We start from the raw sequence: 18,795 nt of genomic DNA on the forward strand, positions 1-18,795 counted from the left end.
CCAACCAGTCCAGAGCAGAAATCTCACATGACAGACCTCACAGCTTTGGAAAATAATATGGATTATTAAAAATATAACAGTAGAGATTTAAAACAATTTACCCAACTGGTTGGAATAGGTCCCAACAAGATGACAAATGGGAACAGTCCTGTCCCCACCATGGCCTTCACCCTAAGGTACAGGGCTTGTCTCGGGAGTGACGCTGCAAGAGGAGGTAGGGAGGGGAGGCTGCAGGGTCCCAGCAGTAGAGCCAGTCAGTGGTGCAGCAGTTGCAAGTCACAGGTCCCTCTGCAGTACAGAACTAGTTCCGAGCATTCTGCTAGTACAAGCTGTCATCATGGCCACCTCATCTGGGATGGCTAGTGCAGCTTGCACTCTGGGCCTGGGGGACTGTTCCCAGTTTCCATTGGCCGGCTTTGGCTGTGTTGTTTGTAGTATTGTTAGCACAGACTGAGGCTACCAACACCTGGAGATAGGACCCTTGGTACCCCCATGGCCTAGCAGAACTTGTTCCGGCCAAAGAAGGGTCGGTCTTGGGTACCAATGAGGCAAGGGACCCGGATGGCAGAGAGGAGGCTGCTACGTGGCTTTCACACATTGGAATGAGCTGATACGGTGTGGAGCCAGAACCTCTGACCGCTCATTCCAACACACAAAACCCCACCACAGCCTCCACTGCAGCAGGAGGCCAAGATTCAGCGTCAATCACTGACAACCAGAGTACACAGACAGGCCAGGGCTCCCAGCCACAAAGGCCATTATCCACAAAAGGGGATGGCCTGCCTGGCCACATCAGACGATCCAGCCGGCTAGGTGCCCAGCCAGCCCCACCCTGAGCTACAGCTTCAGGGCCCTTTTTTCCGCTGCTCCAACTCTGGTAATCGTTCCTCCCGAGTCTGCGCATGCCGAACCCCCACACGATGTGCTGTCTCTGTAGCTGTGATGTCAATCTGGGCATAGCGGGAGGAGCTGGCCCCTGAAAGCAACCCACAGTGAGTGGACTGAACAGGAACAGCTCCCGCCCAGCTGCCTCCGGCCTAACCTACAGGTGCCTCAGGTGATAGGGCCAATGGGCACTCTGATCCATCCCCACTCCCACCCACCCCAGTAGTCATGTCAGGAGACCTGGATAGCAGCTCAGGTGGCAGGGGCTGAGGGTCTTGGCTGTTTGGAAAAGTCATCGGCAGGCTAGAAGGATCCCTAGCCAGGGCTGATGTGCCTGGGGCTCAGGCCCAAAGCTAAGGTCACAACTCACCTAGGAGGCTTCCCTGTGGGAGCTCACCTCGCACACTCCCACTGGCCCCTGGGAACTCCAGGCCCAAGTAGTGCAGCTGCAGTCGGGAGGTGGGGCTGACGGGGATGTTCACATACATGGGCATCTCACCGCGTGTTCGTTCCGGCCTTGGGCTGTCAGCAGCCGTGGGCCCTGGAGATCCTGTGGAGAAAGGGCCTCTGAGTCCCTGAGACGTATCTGGGAGCTGTACAGCCACCCTCACAAGGCCACTCATCAAAGAACTTCCCCTCCCTTCATGGCCCAGGCCCCTCCTCCCACCTTCTGCCTCACCTTGGAGACCCTCCTGGGCTATGATCCTAGGACTCAACACTACCCCTTCCCTGGTCTAGGCACTCACTCCCACAGGCCCCACAAGGCCTGTTCTCTGTCCTGTCAAGCCTTTCTTACATCCTCCCAGGCACCCTCCAGTGCAATGCCTCGTCTCCTGCCTCTCCAGGGCCAGAGGATCTCTGCTATCTCTGTCTGACCCTCTTCTCTGTCCTGGCTCTTCCACCTGCTACAGGCTGCTGCTGGTGTAATCTTCCCTAGCATGGGTAATTCCCACCAGGACCCCTCTGCTGACCATAGCCAGGAAAGCAGGCACTCCCTCCTCCCTCCCTCCACGACACCTCAACAGTTGGAATTTTCTAAGAGTCCATCCTTCGCCCTTGTTCCACATCCTAGCAGCTGAACGCCCGTGTGTGCAACGCCAAGGGTGTTAGCTGCCAAGGAGCAAGGGACCCTCCATGCCCAGCAGGTGGGGCTCATGGAAGACTCACCCCAGCCCCTTCTGTGCAGGCCCAGGGACCCTACACACAGTTGGCAAAGTCTAGAACTTTCTCCAGAGGCACCCTCACAATTCTGTCCCTATGGGGTGGGAACAATCACACAGAATGGGACACAAAGTGTGGTTTCAGAGTGACAGGCAAGGGCAGACATTCCTCGGTCCTCTGTTCCAAATGCCAGCAGACTAGACACAGACAGGCTGGTGCAAGTCCTTGTCCCGTAGAATATGCCAAGCCCCACAGCATCCAGTTCAGGGCTGGGGTTCCAGTTGGGGGCATTGAGAGCCCCACAGGTAAGCTTGTTTCTGCACCCCATATGCAGAGAGAGGCCTGGCTCTGCCTGCGTGCCTCAGGATCCTGACCACTCAGCCACATCCCTGACACAGCTCCATCGGAAAGTGTCAGTCAGCACCTCTCCCCCTCCTCCTGCTTCCTGCCGCCAACACGGCTACTATAGAATGTGACAATTCTCTCTTCACGAGGAGACCAAGACAGAGAGACCCCAAATGCCCAAGTCACCCATCCATCAGTCAGTGCATCCAGATGAGACCCCGGGGTTGTGGGACATCCACCTCTGACTAGTCACTGAAGCAAGTGAGCAGTTCTGTCCCCATCCCCCAGACGTGGAGACCCCACAGCAGACCCTTACTACCCAGGACATGTCCTTGCAGGTCTTAAGACCTTTGTGCTGTCAGTCCAGCAGCTGCCCAGAGCCTAGTGGGACGCCCATCTGCTGGCCTCAAATCAGGGAGCCGGCTTTTCTTGCTCCCAGAACATCCTGTCTTAGCCCTTGGCAAGCCAACGCGGGCTCAGGGCTTTCAATCCCCAGAAAATCTCTGATCTGAAGCAAAGGATTTCTGAGATTCTGATGCATTTGTAGCACAGAAAATCCATCATAGCAGAAGAAAACCTCCCCAAGGAGGCTTAACCAGCAGGGTGGAGGGAGAGCTAGTGCCAGCCTGCACTGCCTGGCCAGGCAGGTAGGCAGCATCCACACAGGCCTTCCCAGGGTTGGGTTAGCAGTCTGGAAAAGGGGCATGGCTAAGGGAAGGTGGAGAGGGGATAGGTGAGTCAGGGCTGGGGTCTGGAGACTAGAGATACCAGACCTCAGCACTGAGCCTTTGAAGGCCAAAGGGGGGAGCTGGGGCTGGACTCTGTGTCTTAGTGGGCTTGAACATGTTCCCTGAGTCTGGATACTCTGTTTGGGCTTGGATTCATCTTTTCCAAGGTTGTTTGGACAGTTGACAAGGAACAGGGAAAAGCTGGAGAAACCTGAAGTCTAAACTCTGGGACACAGATGAAAAGTTCCAAACCAAACGACTCTGGCCAAAGTCAAAGGCCAGAGGGGTGCTGTCAAAACTCCATGGGGTGCCTCGTCTCCAGCTAAACTCACCATTCTCCCGAGGGGACATGACCAGTTGGTCAGGAAGGTGTGGGTTCACTATGTCCCGTGTCCTTCCTGGTGCTCTAATTCAGTTTTAGCTTTGGCAGCATCGTTTTAAGACTCAAATACTTAACCTAACAAAACAGACACCAGGACATTATTGCCTGACTTTCCCTCCTGCAGCTGCAGGCTGATTATCACCCAACTATAACTGAGTCCACGGCAAACTCACACATCCCTCATCAGTGTCAGGGTCCTATTTCCTATGCCACCCCACCCTTGCCCTCAGGGGGAGAGGGCCCTGTCCTCAAGTGGTACCTTCTCCATCCCTGCCTCTTTGGTGCTGGGATGGGGTATGCACTATATCTGCATCCCTGATGAGATGGTAGTAGACAGAGATGCCTAAACAGTGAGGACCACCCCTGCTATGCCATGGTATCAGGGAGGACCCCGGACCTCTGGCTCCACATGGACCCAGTATCCAGGCTGAGCATCCCAGACAGAAAACCCCAGCAACAGATGGGATTGGGGCTTTCCTGCTGGCCAGTGTGCTGACCCTGCCTGCCCGTGGCCCCACCCACTGCTTTCTCCTGAGATCTGATTGGACTTTATCTTACCTACAGGGCTTGGCCCTCCAAAGTCACCACTCACCTCTGAAAAAAGACCCAAGGATCTATAGTACCCACGCATGAGGAGACAAGAAGAGAGGTACCCTGGCCGCCAGCCACCTGGCTCAAGGTCAGGCACACGGGGCCTATAGCCTCTCCTAGCCCTCCCAGGTTGGGTCAGCACCCTCCAGCCTTCATTCGCTGACAGCCAGGCTTCTTTCAAGAAGTTTCCCCTGTTTGCTGAGTTACTCTGACATTCCCATCCTCCCACAAACCTATCCCGAAGAGCGGGAACCCCTGCATCCAATGCTTCCTTGTCTATTCGCTATCTGGTACACACTTAGGGATAGGGCCAACCCCCTCAAATCCTGAGCTACAGATTATGGTCCAGCTGTCCACTGTCCACTCCTAGACAAGCCAGTCAGTCATGCCCTAGAACCACGCACCTCCCCTTAGCTCACCATCTCACCCTGCTCACCTGTTCCAGGTTCCTCAAATGCCATTGTCACCCCACTGCCCATATCCTTCCCATCCAACAGGGCCACCCCTTAACTCTAAACCCTTATCCCTGCACCGTGAGTGCTGGGTTTCAAAGCCAGGTGCCTACCTGGATATGTCACAGTGAGTCCAGTGGGTGACGAAGCCATGACCTAGACCAAAGACAGTAGGAGTTAGTGTCTACATTGCACTCGTCCTTTGCCCTCCCCCTGAACCCCAAGAAACGGAATGGTAACTCCAAAAATGACATAGGCCTGAAGGTCTGGACAACCCACAGCCTGGAGGATACGGCTTTATCCTCCAGACTCTTTTTGTTCTTAGACCCCATAGTCCTGACCACCCAAGCAATGGTTTGACAAGACAGTCCAGGAGACAGCTGAGGTCAGGGGTGTTCTGAGGAAGTTTGCAAACAAGGGTCTCCAGGCTACCCCCTTCTAGCTTGAAGTTCAGCTGGACTTTAAGGGTCCCCAGATTGTTCCTCATCCATACTCATGGCTCAGCTAGACCCTACTGCCCATGACCTGAGCAGCCCATGATTGCTGAACAACAAGGCTACATGGCCCATAGTGACCACAGTGCTACTTTCTGGCTCTGGCATGCTGTCCCATACCTTACAGAGCCTTCCTGGGAGCCCACCGGTGAGACAAACAGCCACCCAACCCCAGAATGAGTTCTGGACCTATGCTTCAGGCGGAGCTGGACCAGAGAGTAGATGGAACGTGAGCTGAAGGGTAGCCACGTGGGCAGGTGGAGGAGGATGAAGGCCAAAGCCAGGCACATTTGCTATCTCATGCACAGACCTCCCCGTTCCAACTGGAAAAGAGTGGAGGCTGAACCTACCCAGGGCTCCACACATCCCCAGCACATGTTGTAACAGGGCTGGTCCTGAGCAAGAAACAGAGTCCCGCCATCCCAGCAACTCTGAAGGAACAAAGTGGTAGTGGGGCCTCATGGGGGCGGGGCAGAAAAGGGAACATGACACCCAGCACTGTTCAGGTCAGCCTTGAGAGTGACAGTCACATGCCTAGGGTACAGGCAGGGGGTACCCCATGCAGGTCTGACTGTATGAGCATTTGTAACACAGCGCTGTGCAGCCTTGGGGACTCAAGCAGATACAAAGCAGCTCCCCAAACAAGAGTTGGACACCCTAGAGCCAACCATACGCAGGCCTCTGAGGGTGTACTTTGCCACTAAGCAAGAGGCCACATCCTCAACAGCCTCCACAAAGGGCATCTGCTCAGGGGTGGGCATGGCTACAGGATCAACATGAGACCCCAAGCAAGCGTGGACCGCATGGGACAATAAAGCACATGATCAGCTTAGGTCCTTGGGTGGGCTGTGTGGGACCAGCGACTACCCATCTGCAGGCCCCTGACCTGAGGTGAAACCCCCACCCTATTAGCCACCCCATCTCTAGAAGAGGAGTCATGGCTGGGAACCCTGGTTCCACATAGGGCCCTAATCAATGACAACTATGCCAACTGCTGGGGCTTCTAGTGTCTTGAGGGGACTGGCACAGGAGAAGAGCCTGAGATGGCCTTTCCCTGGAGACTTCCCACCTGATGTCCCCCTTCTCTCAGTGTGTCATGGTGCCCACAGACCAACCCCCACCCACTCAGGTGTAGGGCCCAGGCCAGTCCACCTCAGGTAGAGGGTGAACATCCAGGCTTCAACAGCATGGATTCAACCTTACCAGAGCTGCCCACCTGGGCATCCCTCTGCCTGCCGCAGGGAAGACCCACGGGAGCAGAGAGAGCTAAGTAAGAGAACAAGGGCGTGGGAGCAGAGCAGTGCCTACCCCTCTGGCTGGCCATCTCCCTGACTCCTCGATCCTTCTGCAGGGAGAATGCGTCTCTCCTAGTGAACACGCATCTGCTGGGTGCTTCCATAGGATTTCATCAGACCCCGGGGCCAGCCCATGAGGTGAGGACGGTTACCCATCAATGGGGGAGGAAACTGAGGCTCACAGAGGTGCAGTGACTTTCAGGGTCACCCAGTCAGTGGGTAGTGATTGTGGCCAAGCCCCCAGAGCCTGCTCTTCCCTACACAGAAACTTGAGGGAGCCAGGCTCCCCAATTTCCAGCAGGGCTGCCAGCGAGGATGGAAACAGGTAGACAGGGAGGCGCTGCTGCCTAGAGCTCTCTCTAGCACAGAGGGAACGAGATGGGTGGGGCCGGGTTAGGGGTCGGGTGAGTCTGAGCTCAGAGCAGGCCTCGCATGGCATGGGGAGATGAAAATGCAGCACGGCACATGGGCAGCCCTGGGCCTGAGGCTGAACGACCACGGCTCACCTCAGTGTGGTTTCCACAAGCCACACATGATACACACACTATAAGCTCCCCCCCATAGACACACACACAGAAAGACACACAGACACACACAGAGACACACACACATACACACACGCACACACACATACACACGCACACACACACACAGAAAGACACACAGAGACACACACACATACACACACGCACACACACATACACACGCACACACACACACACACACACACCATGCCCCCAGCCCCAGAGCTATCCAAAGCCACTCATCCTCTTTCCCGTGTCCACGACACCCAGACCTCAGGCTGAGGGCCAGGCCCCTGGAGTTTCCTCAGTCCTAGGCCTAGGAGCAAGGTTGGCCAAATGGAACAAGGCAAGACAGTAAGAAAAGACAACTTTATTTCCAGTCTGAGAATGTATTACAAATAGATTTTAAAAACGCAATAGAGCAACATGGATTGGCCGACGGTGCCAGGTACAGATGGAGGCATTGACAGGTGAGTTGGCCTGCCAGGTCAGGACTGCAGGTGCCAATGGAGGGACTCATAAAGGGTGGGCACAGCCACACCAACCTTCTGACACGGGGAAGCAGAGCCCCTCTGTTTCACACAAGGGAACACGCAGCCTGGGGTGGGAGACACCCAAACACAGAGGCAGGGTGAACTGCGGGTAAGGCCAGAGCCCCCCCAAAATGCCAGTGGAGCCCTGATTTCTTCCACCTGGTCCTGGCCACCAGCTTCCTGGTCCCAGCAAGAAGGCACAGGGGTACGCTGTTGGGAGGTTCTGCAAGAGACCCTCCAGCAAACTCATCTCGGGCATCTGGGGAACACTCAACCTCTTGGTGGTGCCGCAGACTCTGGCAGCCCACTTCTCAGAGCCCTCCGGGAGCCCGGGAGCAGGTTCAAGTGCAGAGGGGGTCAAAGTCACAGACCCCTCAAGTCATGGAGCCTCCTGAGCGTCAGTTTCCTCCCCATGGGATGGGACACCGACCCCACCTGTGGGTGCTGCAAGATGACAGGCAAAGCAGATCATATACAGACCGTGCCCAGTCTGTGGGCTGCATACGCAGAGCTGCTGGCTCACAGAATTAGGGAGTCTTGAGCAGTTGCAGCAGATTTGATTTGGGGTAGGAAGTATGTCTGTACACTGCAGAAATGACCAAGAATGACAGAGGGTGGTTATCCAGGAAGAGACAGTGGACCAGGCCAAGCCTCGCTGTCACTGAGAACTGACCCCAGCCATGGAGATCTTTTGCCCCCGGCAGGGAAATACATGACAGGAGCCCACAGGCATAGCACCCCCATGCGTGATGCACAAGGTAAGAAGATAGTGGGAGAAGTTGGATCAGTGGCTCTCCTGACCCCAACCTGCCCAGCCTCCATCACTGGCACTCACCGCACCCTCCTAGGGGAGGACAGTCCTGTGGTTGTCATCCTGCCCCTAAGGCCCTTGCTACAGGTCTGACAGCTTCTTACAACAGCACAGAGCATCCCCTCTGCAAAGAGGCTAGGGCCCCTCCTCTCCTGTCTGGAGGGGCCATATCCAGCCCTTGGCAGCAGTGGCCAGCCTGCTATCTCAGGGAGGGGGCTTTACCTTGAGTCCGCCACAGACTGAACATGACAAAAAGAAAGCCGGAGGCGGCCCTGCATGGGGGCTGCCTGCTTCCCAGGGCTCGCCAGGGGATGGACTGGGCAGCGTGGCTTCACTGCCTGGGCCTTCTGTTGCCTGCCCCCGTCGTCGAGCTCCCAGGCAACTGGAGGGACACCCCATGGGTGGCTGACCACCCAAGTCCGTGGCCGAACTGTGGTCAGAGCTGCCTTGAGAGGCTGGGCTTGGGTCTCTGGGGGCCTGGCGCAGGCTTCGAGGCGTGTCATAGTGATGTCTTAACGAGGTGGGCACCTGGTATTCGGCCACCCCGGGTGGGCAGGCGCACAGTTTGGGCTCAGGTGCACTGGCTCCAGAAGGCAGGCTAAGTAGAGAACCAAACTCCTCTCCAGCCCGCCACACGTCCAGGCTGCTGCCAACATAGGATGAGAAGCTGCCAGAGTAGGAGGAGTGGCTTCCTGTGGCGATGCCACTGTCAGAGGAACTCTGGCGGCCAACCTCCTGTAACTGTCGAGGCCGCAGCGGCTTGAGGGGTGGCCTTGAGGCGCCCAGCATGGCTTCTCCTGGACCCTGGGCAGCCACCAGCCCTGGCCCTTCCTGTGATGTGCTGGCTGAGGACGAGGACTGTTCTGGCCATGCCGTGAGCCGGCTGCTGGCACTGACGTCTGAGTGGCTGGCCTCGGAGGAGGAACTGGATAGGCTTCGATCATCCCCTGAGACAAAGCAGAAAGTGAGGCTGCTGGGGGGGTCCAAGCAGGGGGTGTGGTCAGTGAGTATGCTATGACAGTCTGCTTCTCCCCAGCCCCAAACCTGGACACTGGAGCAGCAGGTCAGGGTCTGCAAGGCAGCCTCTTCCTCATCCAACCCCTGGCCTACTCTCAGTGGCAGCCTTTTGAGAGCCCCTATGCTTCCCTCCCCCCTCCCCAGGCACTTCCTCGATCCAGTCTGAGTCTCTCTACCTGGACTCCACCCTCACCAATACAGTCCCCTCCCCCAAGGCAGGTACCTGCCTCCAGCTGTATATCTATGACCCAGATCCTGAGCTCCCTCCTCCTCTCCTGGTCCAACTCTTCGGACTACTGCCCTGGCCAGCTTCTAGCCCAGCCGAGACCTGGGGCAACCTATCCCCCTTCAGCATCCTGGGTGTGTTCACACCAGGCTGCCCCATCCAGCCTGCTCTTCCTCTGACACCATCACTGCGTCCTCCCCTTGTGGGACTGTGAGCTTCTAAGGACAAGAGCACGCCTGGGATCAAATCTTGTCCACCGCCCATCCCTCCATCCTGCCAGGGCTCTGCCTTGCCTCACTGTGTGCATGGAAAAAGCTCACACTATGGGAGGGGAGAGGGCCACTGTCCCACTGTGGACCTCTAGGAACGGTGAGAGGCACCAGACAGTATTTTTCCAGCCGAGGAAGACCTGGTCAAGCCCACCTACCAAGGCTTCCTTGCTAGACTTCCATGTTCGTCCACCAATGTTACTATTGACAGTAGCTACAGAGGACCATCAGCTCCTGGGGAGCCAGCTCAGGTGGCCCCTGAGCATTTTGTCAGAAAACAGACAAGAAAGCTAAATTGTAGAAGACTTGGGCCTTGCCCAGGCCACACAGCTAGTGGGTGGGAAGGGATTCAAAGTCGGGTCACACTTCCCATCACAGTTGCGGTTGGTGTTTGGTAAGTTTACAGGATACTGAGTGGATGAGGGGAGAATAAATGAATAAGAGAAAGAAGAAAGGTGAGTAGGAAGGGGAGCAATGAGTGGCTAAATGGGTGGGTGACAAAGGAATGAATGAGCAGGAGGAATGGATGGATGGGTGGGTGGGTGGGTGGATGGATGGATGGGTGGGTGGGTGGATGGATGGGTGGGTGGGTGGGTGGATGGATGGGTGGATGAATGATGGATGGGTGAGTGGATGGGTGGGTGGGTGAAGAATGAGTGAACAAGAGGGAGAAGGATGCCTGAGATGGATGGCAGCTACCTGCACAGGGCAGAAGGGCCGTGAATGTGTACACAAGGAGACTCTATGCAGACAGACGGCTGCCCGAGCTGAAGCTGAGTGGGGAGGCAAGTACTTAGAGGTCCCTGCAGATAGAACCAACCACTGACTCTACCTCCACTGCCTGGCTGGCCAGAGTGTGAAAGCAGGCTAAGTCGCTTCTCCAGCTGCAGGGCTTCCAGCGCTTCCTGGGCAACACGCTCCTCTGAGGCTGAGGGCCCCCCAGGGCTCGGGTCTGTGCAGAGAAAAGGACCAGTGAGGCGACAATCACCCCTGCACCCCACCCCTTCACCCCCTGCACCCCACCCCTACACTACCAGGACACCTGGCAAGTCTAGAATCTTCAGAGCCAAGGCATCCTGAACTAGCCTCTAGGAGGCCCAGCCCTGCCCTGCGCCTTGGCCCGGCTGCTGGGCATCAAACACAGGCTACTCAGACCCCCTAGATGCCCAGCTGAGGTCTCTCTCTGTGAACAAGCCTCCATCTATCCAGTCCATGTTCTTGTCCTTGTGGATATACCCCTGAAATTCTCAGCTTCAGTCTCTGGCCCTGAAGTTGGTCCCCTATCTGTCCAGCATAGGTGCCTGTCTGTGTATAACCCCCAGCTCAGATCCATGTCCCCTAAGGATAGGCACACAACTGCCCAGCCTGGGTCCCCGTCCTTGTGACAATCCCCACCCTCCCCAGGTATGAGCCTCTCCTTGCTGCTAATGGGACCTCCTCAGGACCACACCTCCCCTCATCTAGAGAGGTCTGCCCAGCCCTAACTCACCACGCCCACTTCTCAGAGCTCCATTTTGGTCTGAATAAAATGCCTCCCTGGACCTGTTATGGTTGGGTGGGATCTTTTCCTGGCCCCTCACTGTCTTCCACCTCTGAGCCATACCATTATAGGTGACAGAGCAGGAAGGTGGCCACCCTGTTCTCCTCAGGCATTCTCCTCTCCTGTCTTTGCTGGGGTGCTCATGCAAGGTCCCCCTTGCCCATATCCACACTGCCTATCTGAAGCCTTTGACAATGTCGACATTTCGCTGAGAGGTAGCCAGGCTGGAAGCAGTGGGGACCTGCTCCTCTGGCCACCCCATTCTAGCTCACAGTACCCTCCCTCCTTCCTTCAGAAATACCTTGGAGCACAGTGAGCCCCAGAGAGCCAGGGGGTGTTCTATGATTGGCACCTTGTTGCTTCCCCAGCAATAGTGTCCCCCAATTAGAAAGGGCCACAAAAGCACCATGAATGCTATCCTCAGAACAGGAGTTCCCAGAATCCTCTATCTTCCTCTTCCCTCCTGCCTGCTTTGGGGTCGGGTCTTCATGTGGAGGGCTGAGGCCACAGTGGGTCTGACCCCAGTGAGAGCCCACACAATAGCATACCTGCAAACCTAGAGTGTGGGGCACTGCTCAAGAGTGCATTCTCGGAGCCCCTCAGGGCTGTGGGACTTTAATGTCATGCCATCCACAGGGTCCTTGTCCTCCCATAAGCCCTCCCCACGTGGGTCAGTGCTGTAGGACTCCACAATTGCCCTAGCTGGATGCTGACTCTGAACCACACAGTTGCCATGCCGGGGCGATCCAAGGCCCCATATACCTGAGCAGGACACCTAGGATACAGTGTTTGCAGACCCAGACCCTGGCAGTGGCATTGTCTGAGCACACCCAGATGACCTGATTAAGACAGCTGTGTGTGAAACAGGTCAGGGTACCCCACCAGCCCAGCCCTATCTGGGGATAGCCCACTCCCTGCCTGGGCTGGGGCACAACTCATTTCCAAGGGGAGCCTTCTATGTCATCCTCTGCCCAGCGCTGTGTCCAGTACTCCCTTCACCCAGAATCATTTAAAACAAGCAGGAGAGTAGATACCCCTAAAGGCCAGGTCCTGTTTCTGGGCACACCAACAGTGGCATATACACCATATACATGAGTCTGGGGGTGCATATGCTCCAAGGAACCTCTAGAAATGTGTGTCTCTGGGGGAAAAACACAGTCCCCCCAACACCCTGTGGCCCACTGGCATTTCCCCCTCCACACTGTACATCTGCAACTGCAAGGCAGAGAAACACCAGCAGGGGGCACTGCAAGAGGGCCCAGACCACAGGGACGGCTCCGGGCTCTCCTGCAGCTCTCTCGCTGGCTACTGGGGTGCAGGGGGCAGCAGATTAGGAGGACCTGGTGCCCATGAGTTTGGCTCAGCATTTGAAACTGTGTTCTCTATCCTCGTAAAATGGGTCCAAGGTGCCCTCAGCCACTTTGGGGATTAGAGGTTAAACAAGAGGCACGCTTAAGTGGGGACCACCCTAAATACATCTTAAAACCCCCACACATACCAGATAACCTCACAGAATGGCTCCAAGCCAAATGCCAGGCTCAGACACCATGGTCCTGACCCCAAGCATCAGAGAAATATCAACTGTCCCCATGTCAGTGACCTGGAGCCAGGCTGTCTCTGCTCCATATTTAGGGTCTTGGGCCACTTGCTGTTCAGCCTCAGCAACTGTGGCTCGCCTGGGTCAACCAGAAGGCCACAAGCCTTGATGTCCCAATGGTCCATGTCCATGAAGGAGGGGCAACTGCAGGAGAAGTCGACCCCCTTAGGGACCCCAGGCTGCACGGAGCCTAGAGGGCTACTGTCCTAGGCCAGTGGGCTCTAGGGTTCTTAGTTGTGGATGGGAGAGGGCGGGCCATATCACTAGACTGATGGAGCAGATTACCAGCCCCAGACCACCAAGGGCACCTCCCCTGCCACATTCCTGCACACACCTGGGAGAACTGGCCGAAGCCCAAATGGGCCTTTGGTCGGGGAGATGCCTCGGACAATGCAGTCAAACAGAAAGCTGATCTGCTCTCCCTCAGCTGAGGACAAGAAGAAGACTCCAGCCCCTGCAGAAGAAGGACAGAGAGACACAGGGGTCAGCCAGCCCCAGCAGGGGTTGGAGAGACACCCAGAGCTGGTCTGGGGTTGAGGTGCAAGAAACCTGAGCAATCTCCAGCCCAAATCCAAGTGACTTTATATCCTCACGAAGCCACACTCCCAGGGCCCCAGACCTCACGCGCCTCTTCTGTGGCCTAGGGAGCCCATCAATGTGTCCTGAGGGTACTGAGTTGAGTGCAGTCTCTTTAGCAATGCCTAGGAACTGACAGGGAAACCTGTGCCAAAACGCCAGCTGGGTGTCCTTCCCAGACAGCATCGCATGGCCTGAGAACAGCAGGCCCACATCTCATGAGGGCAACCTGTCCTGACTTTCTGTCCAAGACTACTCTCCTGAAAGGATCTTCAGCAACCCACTGCACGCACCTCCTGTGGGGAGACACGCAGGCCAGGCCATCCTCTGCCCTCCAGGCTCCCTCCAGGCTTCCTGAGGCTCTTCCCCAGCCTGTGCTAATGACAAGGGAGGCACTTCTGGGAGGTCTCCTTGGGTCTCTCAGTGTGGCCAAGACCTCACCCAGGGCTGTGTGAAGTCACCTGCAGATGTTTGTCCCACTGTGGCGCAGTGTGGTGCGCCCACACCACAAGTGATCAGCTGTCACTCTGACCAGTACAGTGTCCCCACACACACTAAGAGTGACCTCTCCCTTGCTCGGAGGTCAAAGGGCAAAGACGAAGCTCTGAGGCCTGACTCTGCCCCTCCTGCCCACTCAGCAGAAGGAAGGAATGGTGTGCAATCAGCGCAGGGTCACTTGGGCAGAGGGACCACATAGGTGCTCAGAGCCTCTGTGCCCAGAGGAGCCCAGAGCAATGAGTCAGCAGGGAGGGCACCCCGAGGCCATCTGCCATCAGGCACCAGGCCGACCCTCCTGCTGGGCTGTGCCTCCACCAAGGGTGAATGAAATCCCTCCCTGGCCGAGTGAATGAGAGAGCAGCCAGGCTGGCTGCACCCACCTGCTGAGCCAAGGCCACGGGACTGGACACTCGGTATGTCACCACACAAGAATCTCTCTCTGCTCCGGACCTCTGCCCGTTGCCCAAAGAAAGGCAGGCAGGGTCCATGCAGAACTCTCAGGGACAGCTCTAGGACTGGCCAAAGAGGTAAGATCTGAGAAGTCCCCTCGCTAAAATTTCTGCTTCTAGGTCACACTTCTTTGCTGAACATGAAGCTGTGGATTCTAGGGACTCAACCAGTACCAAGACACGTGGAAATGGCCACCCCAGGGCGCACAGGCAATGATAGCACCTGTGATTGCTGCTGCACCCCTGCATGGCCGCCCCAGAGCGTATAGGCAATGACAGCACCTGTGATTGCTGCTGTACCCCTGCATGGCTGCCCCAGAGCGTATAGGCAATGACAGCACCTGTGATTGCTGCTGCACCCCTGCATGGCTGCCCCAGGGCGCACAGGCAATGGCAGCACCTGTGATTGCTGCTGCACCCCTGCATGGCTGCCCCAGGGCGCACAGGCAATGACAGCACCTGTGATTGCTGAAGCTTCGTATTGTCTTAAACCACGTATAGGTATAGCAATGCCATTCTTGTTTTAGAGTCAGGTAAGAACGTCTATGATCCCAGGCAAGAGATGGACTCAAGCCTAGCGCAGAGGCCGCTGGGACATTGCCTAGCTATAGAACTGGTTCTACACTGGGAAGCTGGGGACCAAAAGAAAAAGTGGGACATGGAGCAGGAGTGGACAGCTACCCTGAAGCCCGCCCAGGAGTCCACCCCCAGAGGCTTACTGGCCCCAAAAGGCCCTGGTGGATCTGGTAGAAGGACTCTGCAAGCCAAGAACTCTGCTGGGCCTTGGTTAAGCAAAGTATGCTCATCAGCCTGGCTCCCATCTGCTGGCCAACTCACACAAAGCATCCCGTGCTTGCTCCCTGTCCCCATCTACCACCCCACCCACTGTAGGGCTCAGTCAGTCTGGCCCCAGCTCTCATGGAAGGCCAGGCCTCTAATCCTGAGCTTACAGGCAGCTGGCAGAAACTGCAGGACAATCAGTCCCCCGACTATAAAAAACCACATTACCGAAGAGAGTGGAGCCGGCCCTGCATTCCACCACGGCGGCGTCTGCGGAGTATCATGCTGCCCAGGAGATGCGATCAGCCAGACAAGGCCCAGGAGCCCAGCAGCTACCAACCTGGGCCCCAAATGCCCATGTGGCATCCCTACTAGCCACCCCATCTATAGCTCTGAAGGACACCTATCTTCAAAGGACCATTAACCTGGGATCTCAGAGTTCAGGGATGAGGCTTCCTTGGAATACATTTCTATCTCTGATCCTGTCCCCTCTATCCTCCCTACCTGTCAAAGGGCTCCCTAAACATGCTTGCCCCACCTAGCATGCCTCCACATGGGAGATGCCCAACCATACTCCTTAGGCTGTAACAACGTCCTTTAAGATAGCACCTTTTATTAAGTCGTGACAAACCCCGACCCTTACCCCTATCTAAGGAAGCCAAATGTTCATCCTGAGATGCTTTTACGTCTGATTCAGACCTCGTGATGTTTACTCTGCCTCACGTCCCTTTACATGTCTGCTGCACTAGAGCCCAGACCAAACACCGTGTAACAGTGGCCCTGATGACCTCCCAGGACCTGCTGCCGGAGGTAAGTGTAAAAAGATGCCTCCAGGAACGTCTCTGTGTTGCTAATTGGATTGTATGTTCTAAGAAAGGCTGGAGCCCAGGTTCTCTGTCCAGCCGACTGCCCACCCAGAAGGCTAGGTCCCCTTCTCTTACTGCCCCAGGGCCAGCCTGAGACCCCTCTAAATAGTGTAAAGTAACCAAGGTAACGCTCTATTCTTCGGTTCTGGGACGAGGCCCCTGAGGGAGCCGAGCACCACCCATTTGTGCCCTCTTGGAACCATCCACCACACAGAAAAGCCCAGCTATTCTGCTAGGAAAGGAGGTCCCAAGAGGAACTGCGGCCTCCCTACCAAGCCCAGGACCTGCACCATCTGTCTTCACGGTTCGAGTGACCCATTCTGTCTCGTGGGACATAGATGAGCCATCTCACTGAGCCCTGCTCTGAATTCTGACCCAGAACTCAACAGCAGAACAGACACTACACTCGGGGTGTTTACTACAAGGCAATGGGTAATACAAGGACCCGAAGATGAAGAACCAAGAGCTCCTGTGTAGTGATATCTTGTTTGTATTTTAATAAATAAAGCTTGCCTGAAGAGCAGAGAGTAAAACAGCTCCACTGGTCAGTCTACAGACCAGGCAGTGGTAACACACACCTTTAATTCCAGTAGCCACACCAGTTTGCCATAGAAACCAGGTGGTGCATGCCTTTAATCCCAATGGTGCTCGCCTTTAATCCCAGGCCTAGAGAGGATTACAAAATGGGAGGAGACAACTCTCAGACACAGCCTCATTCTGAGATTCCTGGAGGCAGGATCGCCATTTCAGACTGAGGTAGAGGTAAGGGCCAGCGGCTGGCTGTTTTGCTTTTCTGACCTTCAGGTTGAACCCCAATTTCTGTCTCTGGGTTTTTTTTATTAATTGCGCTACATTCTTAGGGTGTACCAGCTTTTGCTCTAGTGGAGAATGTCCTTGACATCACTATGACAATGACCTCTAGATACACACACTTCAAAATATCCCAGGCTTGGCCCAGCGGGGACCAGCATCTTCCTGAGCAGAGTGAGAGCCATCAGCTAAAGACCCTGTCACTTGTCACTGGGCACCCTTGGTGGCACCTGCATTGACCTGTGGAACATTCTGCAGGCCTGGATGCGGTCATTCCTTCATTCCTCTGCCTGCTTCCACTCTCTTGCACCTGCTTCAAGCCTTGGGGGTTCCTGCTCACCTATGCAGCCTACAGCAGGATCCTGATAGGCCCTCGCTCTTCAGTTTTTTGAAGACCAAGTTGAGGTCCTGGTCCTCAGGAGGACAGTGAGAAGCCAGGCTCAGGATGGGCATGGGGTGAGGTCACTTCCAGACCTCAGGAAGGGAGACCCCAAAGCCCAAGTTCAGGTACACAGTAGGTGCATAGGGCCACCTCAAGAGGGTGTTATTGGGTGGGGATTGACACGGGCTCTCATGTCCAGATGAGGAAGTCAGGGCACTGGGCTCCATCCCAAGTGTTCTGAAGAATGACGTTGGTCACACACCATCACTGGCATCCCCAAAGAGTGATGTTTCTGTCTAGGAACCTAATTCTCCCATGCAGCAGCCTGGGCTGAGACACGAAGTCTCCTTGTACCCCAGGAGGTCACATGGCCTGTCTCAAAGGTCAGAGGACACCGTGCCTCTCCTCTCTGACAGCTTGCGGCAAATTAGCCCCCAGAGGACGCAGCTGGTGGCCACTGACAGCTGGCAGTGTCTGGATTACCTAGCAGCTGGTCCTGCTCCCTGGCTCCCAGCTTGGTGCCCACTCTGCCCAAGAAGGCCTTTTGTTCCTCAAGAGGAAGAAGGGCTGGCACGTGGTGGATGGAGGCCTGGGGTAAGCAGCCAGCCCCACCCTTCCGCAGGAACAGCTGCACACACAAACATGAACTGGGTCATTTCTGCCACTGCCTCCACATGGTCATGAGTACCCACGGCTGCCCATGCCTCAGGCTCCTCTTCCTCAAAACTGAGATAGGGTGGAAGCCCCATGGGTGAAGCCCCATGAGCTAGGGAACATCTGAGCACCTAGACGTGTCCCTCTCAGTCTCCTGTAGGGCAGCTCTCAGGAAGCCCACCATGGCCAGCCTGGACCCTGTGTGACAGCAGATACCACACTGATGGGGCCTGGACTCACTCTGTATGCCGATGTCACTATATGATGAAGGGAGAGTCCACTCAAACCCAGGTCAGCAGAACTGTAGAGACACGACCACGGGTCTGAAGAATCGTGACAGTCGGCCCCAGGGCCCTGACTCAATAACAGTCACTGAATGCAGGATCTTCTCTGGAGGCCACAGAAAAGTCCCTATAAATGGCCACTCCTCCTGAATGTCACTCCACCACTGAGTCCAAGGGCCTTTGTTCCAGAGGCCTCCTGTCTGGGATGCCTGCATCACTACCCTGCTGCCCAAGAACAAAGCATTACGAAGGCATTGGGCTCCGCAGAACCAAGGGTCCTCATCCCAGCTCTGATCCTGCTGCTCCCACCTCAGCAAGAGGTCCCACAATCTCCATGCAGATGGCACTCCTGGAAACCACCAGTCACCCCCCCCCGCAGCCACCCCACTGCAGCCACCCTGCTGCAGCCACCCTGCTGCAGCCACCCCGCCACAGTCACCCTGCTGCAACCACCCTGCTGCAGCCACCCCGCTGCAGCCACCCTGCTGCAGCCACCCCGCCACAGTCACCCTGCTACAGCCACCCCACTGCAACCACCCCACTGCAGCCACCCCACTGCAACCACCCTGCTGCAGCCACCCCACTGCAGCCACCCTGCTGCAGCCACCCCACTGCAGCCACCCCGCTACAGCCACCCCGCTGCAGC

The 18,795-nt window shown here is 56.2% G+C and overlaps 1 protein-coding gene across 3 annotated transcripts in view; it reads right to left on the bottom strand.

The window, feature by feature from the left end:
• Positions 1–744: 744 nt before the first annotated feature.
• Dok7 (docking protein 7) overlaps positions 745–18,795 on the bottom strand; it is a 31,453-nt gene continuing 13,402 nt past the window's right edge. The window contains exons 5-10 of one of the 3 annotated variants that reach the window (XM_050140915.1): positions 13,185–13,304; positions 10,546–10,665; positions 8,424–9,148; positions 4,658–4,700; positions 1,283–1,435; positions 745–976 (exon numbers count right to left, since the gene is read on the bottom strand). In XM_050140915.1, the coding sequence (XP_049996872.1) occupies positions 846–976; positions 1,283–1,435; positions 4,658–4,700; positions 8,424–9,148; positions 10,546–10,665; positions 13,185–13,304 (1,292 nt within the window). In that variant the 3' untranslated portion in view covers positions 745–845. Of the gene's footprint in view, positions 977–1,282; positions 1,436–4,657; positions 4,701–7,245; positions 9,149–10,545; positions 10,666–13,184; positions 13,305–18,795 lie in introns of those variants that run through there. The other 2 variants (XM_050140912.1, XM_050140914.1) reach the window with 2 other exon arrangements.

The sequence above is a fragment of the Alexandromys fortis genome, unplaced genomic scaffold (assembly GCF_014885135.2).
Source record: "Alexandromys fortis isolate MF-2015 unplaced genomic scaffold, M_Fortis_MF-2015_v1.1 scaffold_7, whole genome shotgun sequence".
NCBI lineage: Eukaryota > Metazoa > Chordata > Mammalia > Rodentia > Cricetidae > Alexandromys > Alexandromys fortis.